Source organism: Astatotilapia calliptera, chromosome 10 (genome assembly GCF_900246225.1).
Source record: "Astatotilapia calliptera chromosome 10, fAstCal1.2, whole genome shotgun sequence".
In the NCBI taxonomy this organism is placed as follows: Eukaryota; Metazoa; Chordata; class Actinopteri; order Cichliformes; family Cichlidae; genus Astatotilapia; species Astatotilapia calliptera.
The window spans coordinates 23,380,064-23,398,252 of record NC_039311.1 but is presented as its reverse complement, the minus strand read 5'-3'; the positions used below and the strand labels follow the sequence as shown (position 1 = coordinate 23,398,252).

The window sequence follows — 18,189 nt, the reverse complement described above, 5'->3', positions numbered from 1 at the left end:
TGTTGGTTGCTTGCATTTTTTTCTTTGTCATTTTCAACGCCTGAGTTTACACCATAAATTTTAAACAAGATATATTTTAGGTAGTATCTACTTAAGGGTCACCACGGATCAAAAAAGGTAACCGATTCAAGTCCTGTACTTTCATACAAATACAAAAAATCACGGGTATTATTGTACCTGTACACTATGTGAACTTCATAACGTTACCGACATCTTGCATCTAAGATTGTTTCCAACCCCTGGTTAAAAAAAACAGTACGAATAAAAACTGAAAACAGTCTTTGAATATTTCACACGACGTCTTTCTCCCCTGCAAGGTATGTGGTCCTCGCGAGTGTCTTAGCACGCACGCAAACACGCACACGCATGCACACAGACACACACAGGTGTCGCTTTCCAATGCGATGGATCTGCAGATGTAGCCTCACCGCATTTGGCGTGCAGCGGCTGACGTCAGGAGGAGAGCGGAGTGAGAGGAGTTGAAATAGGGGCAGAGCTGGAGCGTAGCGCTGAGAGGAAACCAGCCAGAGGAGCCGGAGGATGGCAAGCCGCTGCTGAGAGTTGGGACGCTCTACCCGTCGCTACTAACACAGCTGCTGCTACTATTACACTAGCCCATAATTAATTTGAACCCTTTAAACCCTGTCGAGAGGTGGAGAGGAGAGGAGTGGAACTAAGGAGCGCAGACTGGACGAGTCTCTGCGAGGAAATCTGTGGCATATTTGCACGAATTTCCTTTCTTTTATAATCCGTTTGCCTCGGAATACCACAGGTAAGGTGAAAGGTTTATGTACTAAGGCGGGGTGTGGGGTATCAACTCACTAAAAGGCGCATTTATCTGCCGTTTCTTTCTTCTTTTTTACAAGTTTGGCTGTTTTGGGTGCGTGACACCGCTTTATCCGCACTATTTGCATTAGGGTGAGTGTGAATGAACGGAAACTGTAAAGAGGATGGCAGTGGCGTGCTTTAATGTTGAATTAGTTACAGCTGAGGAGAAATGCATCAATAATACAGAGCTCTAGAATTTACAGCCGGGGAGATGTGTGAGAGGTGCAGCTTTATAGCGCAGGGCGATGTCAGTGACAATCTGTGACAGTTTTTAACTACACTGCCTGCTATGTCGCCTTTTGTCTGGCGCAAAACGGCTTGTGATTAATCATTTCACATGACCACATGCCACCTTTGGTAACCCCACATAACCGTGCAGAGGCCCTACCTGCACGAAAATAACAGGGCAATGTTTGATAAATGGGTCCAGGAGGACTCCTTTGCCCGGATGCGCCAGGTTTGCTCAAGCAGCAGAGGGACTGAAATGATAACACTGTGAGACGCGCACACACACTTCACATCGCTGGGCTCTATGGTACTGATTCTTGGTCCCTGAACCCCCTCAACACACACACACACACACACACACACTCCCCCTTCTTTCGTCGGCCAATTGCTTTCTTCAGGACGCTGGCAAGACTTTATCTATTAACAACCAGGGTCTTATGGAGCACGCAAAAACTCTTATATGAGTGTAAAGGGCACAGCATCTGAAACACGGCGAGCATTTCTTGTCTGATTGCGTTAAATGAGCTGCTTCGGCGCACTCTCATGGGAAAATCCTATCAGTGTCACCAGAGAGTTGGCACGGTGGAAGCAAAGCCTCCGTGACGGCCAGCGGAGTGGGAAATGAGGATTGGTCGGCGCACACGCTGCCGTAGTATAGCGTATATTGCACCGGAGCTCTCCACGGTGCTGAAAATTCTCCGGCCACTTGCTTCCCTTCTCAGTTCCTTCCACTCGTTTTTTTGTTTCTTTTCTTTTCCTTTTTTTTTTGCAGTCTCTTTTCGGATTTGTTGGATTCGCTCTCTACTTGGAACCAGATATGCAGCCGACATCAAACGGGTGAATTATGCTCATTCATCACTGTGCTATGTGTACAAATAGGTTTAAAGTCCCAGCCTTTCATTCTTATGCCGGCAAACAACCCATAAAACTATAAACTGAGGCAGGTAGTCTCATACAGAAAGGCATGCAAATATATTGCTCAGAGCGACCGTCAGTCCCAACCCCCTGCTCCTAAATGAGAACATTAATAGCAATACTTCTTGCTAGATCTGTTTGCTCTAGAGGCTCCGATCTGTAATTTACTGTTACACATATCGTTTAGGCACAAACCTGTTCATTCTTTGCAGGGATACAAGCAAGCATGTCCCAATGCATACATGCTGACTCCGTGCAGACCTGCTAAAGCTGTAACATATACCACCAAGAAGGCATGAGGACCAGGACGTAACCAGTACTTATCACGGTTATATTAGAACAGCAAGAGTTGGGGGATTAAGGGAGTTAGCTCCGAACTCTGTCAGCGCAATTCTGCAGCTCACCTTGAGGTCAAGTTGAGAAATAATGATGTAGCCAGAATAGTGGCGCAGTCGGGCACATTGTAGTTTGCAATCTTCTATGAAACTTATTAGCTGTCAAACAGAGAGCCATTACAGCGTGGTGTCCAGCAGATTATGGCTGCTTGTTGTTGTTGTTCAGAGACAGCTTTAATAGTCGGATGACTCACGCAGTTACAGTACTGACACTGATGATACACTAGTATACATATGCACATGCACACATAGAATCTGCACTATAACGATTATGTACTGTGCTCTCCTGCTAACTGCCAGAACCAGCTTAAAGCAGAATGTGTGCATATATACACGTGCTATTATGCAGTGCATGGCAATAGAGGTCAACAATGACAACAGAGCTCCTACTATGGTTGTGTGCCAAGAGCTTTCACACACTTCTACTGGTGTTTTGTATTATATGGTATACAAGGTTTATCCATCCTCTAAGAGTGCATCACAAGCATACAAAATGTAAACTGTAGTCAGCGTCCCGACTCGAAGTTCACACGGCAGGGCTGGATTTGTAGTAATTTTTGGGTTTTTTTGCAGTTTCCAGCTTCCGAGCTTGATCGCGGAAAGAAAGAGTTCCGACAAATAGTTCATTTAGGGTATCCTTATCTCTCAATTTGGTTTGAAATCACTATGTTAATACTCTATAAATGTGATGCTATGGTGATCCTAATAGAGGAATGCCCTGCTTCAAGAAGGTCAGAGTTAAGAGCAGCAGGTCGTTGTTCAGTCTCTTGCTCCAGGAGTTTCCAGCAGAGGGAATCCTTGTTGGCAGCAAATACTTTTAAATTGTGAAAATGACCAAAACCTCAGCTTTGTTACTCCAAATGACAATTTTAAGCTGTGCTTAAAAATTACTTTTCCAAATAGAAATCCAGCATATAAATGAGAGATTTGAGTGGTGTGTGATAGTATGCTGATTGGGGACTGTTAAACGGGAAAAAGTCAGTTGGCTTCTCAACAGATTTTGATTATTTAGGTGTGTACAACTGTCTCATAGCAGGCAGCAGCAGACCAAGTAAAAAAAAAACAGTTTTACTTTTTGTTTGATAAGTAACTGTGTTTTAAAATTGGACAGCATTTTGTAGATTTCATTGTTTAATTTGCTTTTTTGATTGTTTGACTGATTAACTGATTCTCTGATTTATTTGCACCTTTTTTGCAGTGAGTAGTCATTTTAATTAACACAGTCACTGCAGGCTCTAAACAATCCACAGTTAAAGAGGCCTGGATGACATTTTTGTGTAACATTTAATTAGGGCAAATTAAATTTTCTTATCACTTATAATTTCCCAGTCGTGAACAGTGATGCTTGGCATCACATCACCTGAAACCCATGCAGAGTTCATCTAATCAGGAGCAGGATTTATTATCGCTACAAAGCAGTCCCCTCAGGTAAACCATACCCACTTGACTCCCTCCATTTCTTTACACTTTGAAACTTTGGTCTGCAAATTTCCCAGAGAAATGTAATGAGCCATGCTTCGAAACAAAGGTAAAAATGCATTATATATGGCGAGTTGTACTCTCCTGGGTTGCTCCATCTGCAAAAACACTCACATTTGGATGCTTCTGACAAGATTCAACTTTTTAAACTCTTTCTTGTGGGTCTAACCAGGGCGCTCGAAGTCTCACAGAGAGCTTTAACTGATTAAAATGAGGTCTATGACAGTAAGAATTAATATGAATGACATTGAAACTGAGGTAGGGTTGTAACTTGGTCCATTAGATTCTCTACATTTTTATTTCACATTACTGTGGCCATTGACTCACCTGATAAGTCCACTGTACTCCCCGTAGAGTGCAGGAAATGTGGGCAGCATGGTTCACTTGAAATTCCGATCACTAATGTTGAACTTCTAGAAATGACCTTTACTGCTGCATCCCAAATGAACACAGCAGCTGAGCTGAGAGTATCAGCAGCGCAGCTCTGAGCAAATAGTGATTGCCGCCTCCTCTGCTTGAATTGAACTGACCAAAAGAGTCAGAGGAGAGGAAGAAATGCATGGAGGGGTTACAAAAAGGTCACCTAGCATATGTTTTCTGCAGTGAATTTATTCAGCCATCTGCCTGTCCCTTTTATGAAGCCTCCCCACCACCGCCACTATTTAAAACTGTCATATTGAATTTATTTATTTATTTATTTTTACTGAAACTTGATTTGCCATATCACATTTCAACAATGATATGATTCAAGCTGTCTAGGTCTTTTACTTTGCTTACTGTAGTAGAGAACTCATTTACTGAATCATTCTGCGTGTCCAGTGGAGTCTGCAGTTTAGCATCATCAACGTCATTAACGATTAGTTATAAATAATAAAACTGCAAAGGGTTCAACATATTGAATGAAGATGACTAGTACTACAACATGAGTTCTAGTTATTCTTCAATCAGCGATAATTACATACAGAAACCAAAGTGCCTCTAAAGTGCCATTCCTGCCACGGGATGTGCTTTTTTTCTGCTTCCACTGTTTTCTGTCACCTGTTTTTCTCCCTCTTTGCTACTGCTGTATAATTAACAGATGCAGTCCTGTTAGCCCAGCAGACCACCCAGTTATGTCACTGCAGAGCCTCCTGATATCCTTTTTGCCCTTACAGCCATGTCATACATCCTGCAAGGATTTATGGATTCAACAAGTCTCCCTCTGTTTGTGTCTTTCAGACACACATGACAAGCAGGATGTGGGCTTTAACACCCAAGGGCTGTAGATCTGTTCACGGAAACTTGTCTAATAAAAAAGCCAAAAGTCAATATTAGAAAAGCAAAGTGGGACAGGAAGAGAATAGTGTATGGCGCCAAAGAAGGAGCCACTATTCATTCTCTTTCTCTCTCCAGTGTCAAGATGGTCTTATTACTACCTAACAGCCTGAAGCTCTGTCTCTTCTATAGAGAAAGAAAGTAGCAAAGAGAGAGCGTCAGACAATAATTAATTTGGAGGCAATGCAAGAGAAGCTGAGTTGATAAGGATATCTCGCGCTAAAGCACGACAACCTGCGCCGTACTCTCTCAGTGGTCCCTGTGCCTTTTCCGGTTGGCTGAAGCATTATTTTTCTGTCTGAGTGTGCATTTTAACACAATCTGAAAAGGGACATGTGGTGCTGTTTCTCTGCAAAATGAATATATTAACTTTTCTATCACCGCTGCCATATGTTTTTGTTACGTGTTTTAATTGCTTTAATGGCGTCCTTATTGTTGCTCGTATTATTCGCTCTGCTGTTGGCTGTTTCCACGCTTGTGTTTGTGTCATCTTGTTTGTGCTTGGTGTTAGAGTTTTATTCATCTTTGTTTGCCTTCAACAAATTGCTAAGTTTTTAACTTTTACCAGTTTTTAGATTTCACCTTTTATCACACATTCAATGGTTTATACAATCTCCCAAATCGAACAAGCAGCGCTACCTGCTACAGCCTGCAGCTGAAACATAATCAGGCACTCTTGTAAGAACATTGTTTAATAACACCTTGCAATAATAATTGTTGCAATAATAAGTTATTAACTAACTAAACTTTAATCATTTTTCACTGTGTCACACTTCTCCTTCTTTTTCTAAGGTAGTCCTGGAAAACTGGATAACAAAGTAGGGTTTCCAAGTGACGCAGCTCAAACTATAAAAGCTTGCCCAGATAAACTGCTCAGTCTTTCTTGTTCTTTCCACCTGGCAGCAATTGTTTTCTTGACATTATTATTATTTTTGTTGCATTATGTTGAATAATGTCAGATTTTATTCCACTTGCACCCTTTGTTGCATACCTTGAGCTAGTCAATTTGTCACAAATGGGGGGCTTGTCTGCGATATTCAACCCCGTTGGTTAAGGTAGAGAGATGTCATGGTTGGTCAGAGAGGCTGCAATCAAATGATACTTCATCAGTTTCAACTGATTCTTAGAAAGCTTGGTTTGGATTTAGCTGTACAGGGTGGGCCATTTATATGGATACACCGTAATAACATGGGAATGGTTGGTGATATTAATGTCCTGTTTGTGGCACATTAGTATATGTGAGGGGGCAAACTCCTCAAGATGGGTGGTGACTGTGGTGGCCATTTAGAAGTCAGCCATCTTGGATACAGCTTTTGTTTTTTCAATAGGAAGAGGGCCATGTGACACATCAAACGTATTTGTAATGTCACAAGAAAAACAATGGTGTGCTTGGTTTCAACGTAACTTTATTCTTTCATGAGTTATTTACAAGTTTCTCTTTGTTCACAGCCATTGACATGTCGAAGAGGTTAACACGTGAGGAGCGGATCGAAATTGTGTTGATATCTGGTGAACGCAGTAACCGGGTCATTGCAGCAGATTTCAATGCAAGACACCCTAGGTTCTCCAGAGGCCTGGTAATGAACTAATCATTTGATTCAAGTGTATTGACAAAGGGTGATATCTAAAACCTGAAAAATAATCCCTATTAGTGCCACCTACTCCAATCAGAGACATTATCAGATGATGATAAAAATCTATAAAGAACAAGAGCTTAATGCTGCGGAAAATCATTAATCTTGGGATTTAGCACACTGTGGCAAAATAAGCATTTGAATTTGAGTTAATTATTTTAGCTCTCAGTGCACTCTTGGTGCCTGTTTTTTTTCTAGCGTGACAGCCACACAAACTTTAAAATGGATACAAAGAACATTAAATGTTACAGTCTAATAGTCTTAAAAAACATGGAAATCACTTTAGTTTGTCAGCAGATCAAAGTCAAATTCATTTTATTGATTCAATGGGTTTTCTTGGTCTGTATTTTGTGTTCTAGTAGCTGCAATTTCATCAGTGTGAAAGTGACTTAGCAGCAGATTAGAATCAAGTACAAAGACATTTATAGATTTTATGCATCACCGGCTGAATACATGTAAATTCCAGTGAAATCGCAATGCACAGTTTGCGCTATTGCAACTTAATTAATTGGTAACTGGTATTATTGGTAAGTTATGGGTCAATAGTTTGCTCATAAACCATGTATTTGCCCTGCAGATAATCTGTATTGCACTTAAACCATGCTGCAAATACAGATAATTAGTAAAAAAAAAAAAAAAGAAGAAAAAAAATATGGTGCTTTCAGTCAATTTCAGTCAAATCCCTGAACATAACCTGCTCTTGTCCAGGTAATGTGTTCAGCGTATGTTGTGATTTATTCAGGTAAAATGGAAAACTAATTATAAAACAACAACAAAAAATTGTTTAAGTAATAACACTCAAAAATAGTACATGAAATCAAACAGACTGTTACAAAACTATTGAAAATCAACACTTTCAACACAAACCCAAACAGAAACCCAAACGGAAGAATTTATCACTAACAATCTTACACTCAGATACAGAAAAACCTGGGAGTACAACCATTTGAGCCAATGTAAGTGTAAATAAAAAATATTAATGCATTTTAAAGAGTAGAAGAGTTCAAAGCTGGCAGCATATTTTATAAAGATTTAAATGAGATCAAATTGAGGCAGTTTGATGCACCTGTAAATTTAGCAGTATGGGCTTGTGACAGAGCCAAAACCTATGGGCCAGCTGTAAGCAGGGAACACCATCATTGCTAAAATAAGCTGAATATTATCAAACAAATAAAAGATTTAATGTTCAAATGTTCCCTTTAGGCCTCCAACTGCTACACTATTAATTAGACCCTTTCTTTCTTAATTAGTTTCACCTTGACTACTGGAGAAGAATTCGTTTTAATTGTGAATCATATGAGCGGATACGACCTGTCAGCTTTTATCTGGTGTGCTGACAACCTCCCATCTTCCTTCCAAAGGGTAGTGTTTCTAACATATTTACATCACAGTCAGTGACTGACCTTACTTTGCATGGCTAGGCTTCTGTATGAATCCATTTTGGGAAACACCACTCAGAGCACCCTGACAGTTATCATATTTCTCATCATCATAAAAAAAGGTGGGGGTGGGGGAGGCTGAAAGTAAGTGTCCCCTGTTCATCTGGAGCGTCTGAAAGATAACTAAGGTTAGAGCGTGTGTGATCCTGATGCATGGCTGCCTGACAGATTGACACGTCTGGTCTCTTCAGAATCTTTTCCAACCGCACAGGAACAAGAATGAAATCTTGACGAGTGAGTCATGTAAACATTTTGGGCAAAGGCGAGTCTCTTGGTAGCTCTATTTCATGCTACATAGACATCTTTCTGAAGAATGGGTTGTTTGAAACCTGAGTGCAGGCAGACAGGCCGGCAGACGCAGGATGATAGCAGAGATTTTACAGAAGAGGAGCTTCAGAGTGAGGCAGCACTCAGAGCATCAGCCTGTGGAGAGGTTTGTTCCAAAATGGGGCATGCATCATGTGGGGGAAAAAATGATTTGTGCTTTCATAACATGATTGACAGGCGATCTTTTTTTTAACATTCTACTTTTGGAGGATAGGCTAGTAGGTTAACCAATATAACTCTTTTCATTAATAATTTCTAAAACTGTATAAATAGAATATCTCAAAATTAAAGCTGTTTAGTGACATGAAACACAAAGAAAGCCAATCCGTCATATGCAAAACATTTTACACGAGGGTGGTGAACTACAGTTTCAGCATGTGCTGTTCAGCATTCGCAGATGTTAATTTTTGTGCCCCTCCCACCCTTTCTTTGTAATCTTTTTTAAATACTCAGCAACTTGCAGGGAGGACTCACGCTGAGTGGGGAATGATTGTCGTTCTGGAACTGCATGTGTCATTTGTAACTGTGACAGCAGACCTACCTGGAGTGGTGCAGAGCTGGGACTGAGAGCAGGAAGGAGAGCTCAGTCTGATCACTTGAATTTGTCTCAGAGCTCAGCTAGGGGCCATTCCCTGCTGCCATTACAAAGAGCACCAGAGAGACTGCAGGGCTGCATACAATGCTCATTTACATGCCAGTTCTGAATTTGGCTGTGTCTTGGTCTCCTGACAAACATGCCACTTAAGTCATGCTAATTTAGTCAGATTCTAGGGGCATAATAAACCTTTAGCATTGTAAATTTAACTGTACTGAGTACAAAAAAGAGTTTTAAGTTATATCTTTGAATCAGTTTAAATGTCACGGTGAGTTGCTTCTTTTTTCCCGTCATAATAACTAAAGTGGGGTTTGTTATTGCAGCTCATGGAGCAGATCTTTCTGGGAGGATGGTGCTATTGTAGAATATTATAGATTCAAAATCACAAACTCATTGATTGTGCTCAGCAAGTCAGGAGTGTTTGAATGTTCAAATGTGATCAGTTACAGCTGCTGTAGATGACCGAACAATAAAGCCAGCGTTATGAAGATGGTTTCATGTTAGCTACTCTCATTTTTGTCAATACACATATTTTTTTATAGTTTACAATGTCAAATGGATACGAGTGAATTTGATTTTACTGGCTAAGTGGGTAGGAACATACAGCCAATGTGACTGGTTGCCAATATTCGTGCTCAAAATTATTAGTGGGAGTAAAATTAAACATAGTAAAGCACATTGAAATATGAACTGCTGTTAAACAACAATTTTCAAAAATCTAGTAAGAATGAACCACATCTTATTCTTATAAACATTTATTTTTCTGTCAACACAGATAACTATGATGAGTTTAACTGACTGAATTATTACTTTTTTCTTTGTCTGGCCAAATTCCAAATACATAAATAGGTTATGATGCATTTAGTCAATAGATAATTTGATCCACCGAAAAAAGCTATAAATGACACAAAAGAAACAAGATGCATGATTCAGAACCAGTCTGATAGAACATTATGCTCTCAAAGATTTATACACGATATTGCTGAAAATATCACCATTAGGCCCAGCCTGACAGTTTAGTTGTGCTCCTAGGAGCAAATGTTTTTGTATTTTCTTACACAGAGACAGAGAGAGAAGTGCTTTTCTGTTATATTTTTAGAAGACTAAAAAACAGTCATTTTGCAACAAAATTTGGACCCAGCTCAATTTCAAAGTTATAATCTTTTGATGTCTGTTCTTGACAAGAGAACAGCTTTAAGATTACTTAAGTGTTTATATTCAAATAAATAGACATCATCTCTCAATATCACTGAAAGAAAAACTGCTGGATGGAGATCCTTCTTGTCCGATATAAGTAGAGTGAGTTCAAAAATCAAAAGTTTGATATTTTTTATGTATGTTTTTTTATCATTTACATGAGATTTTTTCCGTATTTAAGTTGTTAAACAAGTGAGTTCTGAGCTTGAAGTGTTGTATTTAGTCACTTGCAAAATTGTAGTAAAACCTACCGAACAAGACCAAAATATTATTTTTTTAAATTTTATGGCACAGCATTTCATCAATGATTCACTGTCTTCATGACCCCGGAGTACTGAGCCTTTCATACTGTAAGCTTGTGTTTGGGCGTCCACACATACATTAAAAAAAATCTTTGCTGCCTCTCAAACATTTTAAAGCTTTGGGTGAAAATGAATATTTGGCCTTAAAATTTGAGTTCCTGACTTGTTGAACTGGCTACACCTTAAAGGCACATAAGCTGGTGCTTTTCTCCTTGTGTCTCATTTCAAACTGTGGTAGCTGGCAGCTGGACCTTTACTACACAAAAGTCATATACTTACAAGTAATATACTTTGCTTATGTTTAAATGTGCATTCATTTTAGCTTCATAAACGTTATTAAACTAAACGCATTATAGCAGCATCACGAAGAAGGCATTAACTACCTGACCACAGGTGTTGTTGATGAAGACTGGAACCAAGATGCAATCAAATAATTATGTTTTCATGATTTCAAGAATAGGTCTTACTTTCTAAAGCAAGTAGTAAAGTAAAAGAGCCACTTGTTTGTAGACTTGATCTTGACTGTGATGAAAAAGATTATTATTAAATGTCCAGAAAGTAAAGCAGTTTTAATTGTAGAAACCACAGCAACAGGTAGGTCTGCGAGACTCTTTGTGCTATAAACAATATCCCTCTGTCACATAAGTTTAGGAAATCCACAAAAGGAAACAGGAACAATGAGATGGGGAAACACTACAGCTGAGATGTGAATAGATGCATTTAACTTTCAGCACCTTAGGTCTGTTTTTGTTGCAAGTCCCTCAGTAAACCAGTCTGATCTGTGCAAAGCTGCCAAAGGCTGCAGCGACTCTAAAGAATGTGTTCCTCTAAGCTTTTTAATATTCTGGTCAAATAATAGCTTCCGCACAGAGTTTCTCCCTCCTGATGAATTTCAAAATGGACCATTCAGTCCATGAGACCGGGGCTCTGTTTGCGTTTGTGTGTATGTGCCCGTGTGTGCTCATGTATGAATGTGTGTAGCTGTGTGTGGGCCAATGCCAGGGGGAAAGGCAGCACATTAAGACAGTGACTGGCAGATCTCATTTGGTGTTTAATTTCACAAGGGTGAGCTCTCATCCATGTGGGCCCATTAGCCCCCGGCTAGCTAGCTGAATAATGTTGATGGTCCCTTCATGAGTTGTTTACACTGACAGGACTTGTGTGATTTTGTGTCTATGAGGCAGTGAAAAGTAACAGAGTATCTTTACTCAACTGTCACATAAGAAACTGCGGCAAAGTAATCACAAAACCCCAACATTTGCAACATATTTCACAATGTATAAATTCTTCAAGCTCCAGCCATTGAAAGCGATAATGAAATAAACAACATATTGTTGTTATGCGGCAAATTAAATATATCATGATGTGCTGGTGGTTTTAGTGTTTTATTGAAGTTATGCAGGTTTTCTTCTTGCTGTTATATATTGGTAGTTACATGTCTTGTGTGTCTTAGCCGGTTTTACTACCTGTCTGTCTTGTTTCAGTGATTGTTTCCACCTGTTTCCCATTACCTCCTCATGTGTCTCCCATGTCAGTTACTGTGTTGTCAATTGACTCTCCTTCTTTGAGCTTATTTGAGTTCTCCCAGTTGTTCTGAGAGTATTTGGTGTCTTCATAATCTTCTTTTACATTCTTTTTATTTTGCCTCATCACTGTTGGACTCTTGCTTTGGTTCCTGCTTTCCTTTTGCTGTGCATTCTGTAATTCCCAGTAAATTCTCATTTTTACATTTTCTTACTGCATGTCTACAGTCTGTTTTTAAAAAAATGATATCTATCTTTGCAATACATCAGAATAAGTTATTTTTGAATAAACTATGCTGTTACTTAAAGTGCACTTTGCAAGTATATTTCCTTAAAGCTCTATTAATCAATTTTTATATTATCAAGGGACCAAATGAATGTGAAAAGCATAACCCATAGCGACAATGTCAAGCCCTGGAAGATTAATTATCTGATGTTACAGGTCCTGTAATTCTGCAGACCCATTTTATCAGTGTGTTATTTTTTTCCTCATAACCTTCCTTTCATTAACTTATTTAAAGACACAAGTCACTCTTATTGGTGCAAAGAAAGACCCATCAGTCTCGACTTATAGCACACCCCTCTTATCAGTTTCATTATATAATACATTAACCGTTTTGTGTACACTTTGTTTTGCTGCTTGCAAATAGTAAAAAAAAGAAAAAAAGAAAAGAAAGCAAAAATTAAATGGCCATAAAATTATTACTTTAAAAAGTAAAAGTTAGCTTGGATAAACTTTCAGCCACCATCTCCAGGGCATAACAGGTCAAGGTGAATCACGACTCTCTTCTAAAATTCTGCATTCAAGTCAAGCATCACTGCAGACATTTGACACCATAAACTATTGTACTGCTTGAGATGCATCATGGGTTTTTGTGCCCTTGTTACAGTACAACTGCAAACTTTATGGCCCCCTAAGGGAAATTTGTTTTCACGCTGGTTCAGCAGTAAAACATACAATAAAGCCATATTCTAAAGCATAAGTCCACAATAAAAACAATAAACCTATTACCTAAAAGCACAATTACACACGTAACAAACTGCCATGTCGCACAGTGGAACTATAAAGACACACATCAGCTGATAAGATCCGATGAGAAGTCAATATTTCCCCTCAGGGCAAACGCTACAGGAGGCTGGCACAATACTAAAAACATCAGTGCAGTGCAAGATAAACTCAGTACAATATCTTTGCAATAAATACTCATTGATGAGATAAAAAAGCAGACAGAAAGTCTTTATAAAGCCTGCATTATATTCTATTGTGACTGTGTTGAAGATTAGTGTTGTTTATTGAGTCTGGGGTTCACTTTAAGCCAATTGCTATAATATTTTCCCCTCATCTGTAGAATACTGAGTGATTTAATTTGACCTGAAATGCTCTTTAGTTCACTTACTTTTGCAATCAGGGCTAAAGAAGAGGCATAATTTCAAACATAGTTAAATGTTTAAATTATTCAATTCAAATTTTTGTCATTTTTAGATGATTAACAAAAGGAACTACTCATTATTTGAAAGACATTTGAGGCCGTTATGTTTGAATTTGTCAGTATGTATGTGAGTGTGCGCATGTCACAGCAGTGAAACCGATCTTCTGAATTTTTATTTTAAGCTCCCACACCACTCCACCATTTCTTACTTCAGAGGGTTTTCTCTTTGTTGACATCAAAAGATTTTTTATGTACTTTGTAATACACATAATTATTCCCATCAGTGTGGTCTTTGATGTGTACATAGCAGCATTATGCTGTGTGATGTGTGTGCGTGCATGGCGAGTATAATACTTGTTCCACTTGGTCTGTGAGCATACATTAACATAATTTCAGGTATTTGTCTCTGCATGTACTAAATCTATTATCAGACATCTGTAAACATTTTGGAAGCACTGCAATATCAGATAAACATTCAATAAAGACAGAGTTATTCAAATAAAAAGTAAGAATTAGGGCTCACATATTTTTTTTCTGTCTTTGTGCTTTTTGCACAGAGAGGAAAGCTGCATAATTGGTACCGTGAGTTCAACTCATGTGTCTTTATCTCCTCTGGGGCAAACAAACTGATATATTATCAAGTAAATAAAGTAATCAAAAATTATTTGCATACAAATTGGATTATGACAGATTAAAATCACAGGTAAGGTGTGAAGATTTGCAGTCAAAGCTACGTAATAAACAGCACAGTTTTGACATTGTTTATTTATTCACGCTGATTAAAGAACATGTTAAAGAGGTTATGTCTCATTTTCACAGTTTTCAACTGCATACTAGACATGTCAACTGTCACGTTCCTGATAAATACAGACACTTGTTAAGAGAACTATTAAACTGTGCTGCACTTATTTCTTGTAACTGCAGTTTGCAGAACAACAGAAAGAGTCTAAGAACTATGTGTGCATTGTACTTTTGCTTTTCACACAGAGAAACACTCATGGGCAGCATGGGTGTTTGGGCTGTGGCTGTGGCCGCTCTGCTGGGAACCTCGGGGTGCTGGCTCGCTGAAGGGCACAAGAGCAGCAGGCGAAGCAGCGGGGATACAGTCAGCGTGTCACGTACCTCCTCCCAGGAACCTCGCGCCATGGTAAATATCCCGTGCATTCTGCACGCACATACACATCAATGCACTAATGTACTGTACTGCGTCCCACTGAGGCCATTACCTTCACTGTCTGTCAAGCTAGAAAAACACTTGCAGTGATGAACAGTAAATCAATCGTATCAACCTTAAATCAAATCAAGGTTGTAAAGAAAAATGAAGCGAGCCACACAGTCGAATGATAAAAAAAAAAGCATGTTTGTTGTAAATCTGAACAGATTTTAAATCCTGTAAAACATTTATTTTATTGTCACTTTCTATCTCCTGCACTATGACTTGCTGATGCGGTTAACTCATTATATACATATCACTCTGCAGATAAGTATAAGAGCATAAAGGACTGATGCATGTGCATAGGATGACCATGGATGACCTTATTTCATATGTACTTATCTACACTGCTGCTATACATCTATATAATCTAGATTTCAGGTTTTTATTGATTAAAATGAATGAGTATACTCAAAGGTAGAGGAAGCTATTGACAATATGTAGGCCTGATAACAACCGATAAAAGCCATTAATGGAATGTTGACATCCAAACTGTGAGAATCTGTTCTTTGTTGTACAGTTACTATAACAGTTAGTGGTACACTAACCACCATCCTACACCTGCCTGCCATTTTCTGTCTACACTTTATATTTAAACCTAGCAATTGTTCATCTAGCCATTTACAACAAATTGGAGATGATTGCTTTAACACCCATGGGCAAGCACTTGAATGAGGTCACTTGGTTGTATCTATCAGGGCTGGTTGCAAAAGAATCATGAGTTAAAAAGGGAAATAGACACCCTTCAGAAAACTGTCTCCTGCCAGGAAGAATGATCCCTTCGATTGATTTGTTTTTTAGATAATAAACATGAAGCCCAAATAGGTTGTCAAAAAGACCTATGCACAGGCAGACAGATGGCCACCACACAGCCCTGTAGACATCCTGGTTCTTTTCAAAATGAATGATGAACACCCCCTGGTCTGTAAGTCTCACTCACTTCGGGCTATGCCAAGTTGGCACTCTGTTGTGGAATGCCATTTTGCCGTGAGGTTCTGTCTCCCAACATCACTTGATGCAAAAAACAAATTCCCAGGCACAGAATCCATCTATCTGGCCAGAACTGGAACTTAAAACGCTGTCAACTGGTGCCAGAATTGAGAGTTGACCGTGAGGTGAATCATGGAAATCCATGATTTCACAATATGCAAGTCTGCATTCTCAAAGCCTCTGGGAAAGAATAAACAGTGTCAGATTTTCACCATAACTCAAATGCCCCCAAAATAATGTAACACTTGCAATAAAGAAGGAGAAGTATGTTTGCTTTGCACCTGCTCAACAAAATAATATAAACTAAAAACTTCAGATTAAGCCTTTTGATTTTTGACTCATTGTCAACTTCCTGGATCCTTACATAATAACCAAAAGACTATGCTGACATGTCCATGCCAGGGTCATAGCAGCTTTGGGACATTTACAGTATATTAGCTGTCACAAATGTGTAAGCATATGGAACTTGAGGCTTCTGCAGGTTTCCTTGGGGAACTTTTCCCTGCCATCAAAACATGCTTGGTTAACTCTCCTGTCATTATGCCCAGATGTAATCCAGTGATAGGCACTGACTGGAGTTGGTCTCCAGGTACTGAACAACAGCTGCCCACTGCTTCTTATATTTGCAATGGTTTAAATGAGGAGAATGAATTTGTCTGTCAGGATCTGACAGACAAACACTACAATGGTTAAAAAAAAACAAAGAACATGTTAGTCTAACTTGTCCATATTGGGGCTCAGATGTGAGGTACTATAGAACAGTCTGACTTTGCAAGCACATTATGTACTGTATATGTTATTTATTATTATAAACAGACTTAAATGTGCTGTTTGTGGGTGAATGTTGCCTTTATTTTGCCGTGTGGCTGAGGCTACATCAGTCTTGGTTCTGGATTCTTGTGTTACTACATACTGAAAGACAACACTCGCCAACATGCAATTTTGTAAGCGCAACACTTAACAGGACGGTTATGATTTGGTTTGGGACTGGCCTCTGTATAAAGACCATAGCTGTTAAGTGATTTTACAGCTACCGCAGAAAAAGAGAACCGTGCTCACTGGATTAAGGTTTAGGAGTAAGAAGGTTAGGCTTTGTATGAACAGGAGAAAGGCTGCAGGAAAAAGCAAAAAAAAAAAAGAGAATAAAAATACTCTTCTGCTCACAATGTCAGATTCTCTTTTTGTGTTTTAATTTCCAGTTTTCATTTACATTTTGATGATGAATTGAACCCGTAGAGCTTTACTTTTTATTTTGTTGCGGTCCCCAGAGGGTTAGCTCACATTCTGCTCAGGCTGGTTCCTCATAATTTGTACTCAAAGCTGAAGAAAACCTTTCAGGCAGGCACAACATATGCAATGCTTGCCTTTATATGAAGCAATAATAGTATTCTCTACTACAATTACAGTGGTAGGGGATACTGAATGAGCTCGTGAAGCTCAGCACAACCATCTGGTAAAGAACATCAGTCAGTTTGAATGTGTCTGCCTTCTTTAAGACAGATGTCTAACTTGGAAGTCCATCAAAAAGCATAATTCCAGCTTCAGCTTTTTGAGGTTGTTTCCAGTTTCTTCAATTGAAGTGTGCAGCTGCAAATAATTGGATAAAAAAAAAAGCAAATGCTTGCAACTATTAAAATATTTTAGGTCTAAAACTGTGCAATCTAGGTATTGATTGTGTTGGAGCCTACCTGGCCTGCCGTAGCATAGCATGAGAACAAGTGATTACTTGTTACATATGTACAGTAAAAATTAGTTTCAATATATATCAGCCTACATATACTACAGTCAAATAGGATAAACCACAAGAAATTTATGTTTCAGTCTCTAAATCAGCAGCTACATTTAAAGATCACTTGTGTTAGTTACATGCACTCAGCACCAGTTGCGTTTTCAGCATTGATTTATCGGTTTTAGTTTGGAGGTTATTTGTGAAAGAAATTGTGGTATATGGCAGTGGAAAATCAATTACTGCACCTATTCTCGTGCACCTTCTATAAGGACTTGATTAGCAACCCTTGATTAGCATATTGATTAATGAGTCCTCCCCATAGGGTTTTTCTTGATATATAAAGAAAATCCAACTTCTAGGAAAGCAGTTGTTTATAATTGCTACTTGAAGCTTGGGGAAATTGTAATAAATGGAAGGGTTGAGAGAGTTGTTCTTGCCAGTGAGTATTGCTGGAACATAAAGCTGCTCCATCTCCATCTGATACTGAGACATGTTGGAATTTGTCAGGCTTTTTTTTCCATTTGAAAATAATCAAAGTTATACCTGTGAACGTATCACCGCTTCATAACGTGTATTGCCAGAGTCTGATTCTTTTTTTCCTTTTTCCTTTGGCTGCACTTCATTAAGCCCGTTAAGTGGCTTGTTGCTGCA

At 39.0% G+C, this 18,189-nt stretch overlaps 1 protein-coding gene across 1 annotated transcript in view; it reads left to right on the top strand.

Moving 5' to 3' along the window:
* The first annotated feature begins 429 nt into the window (after nucleotides 1-429).
* The window catches only part of fstl4 (follistatin-like 4), a 214,777-nt gene continuing 197,017 nt past the window's right edge, over nucleotides 430-18,189 (top strand). The window contains exons 1-2 of the mRNA XM_026182327.1: nucleotides 430-772; nucleotides 14,594-14,753. Coding sequence (XP_026038112.1) covers nucleotides 14,604-14,753 — 150 coding nt within the window. The 5' untranslated portion in view covers nucleotides 430-772; nucleotides 14,594-14,603. The remainder of the gene's footprint in view (nucleotides 773-14,593; nucleotides 14,754-18,189) is intronic.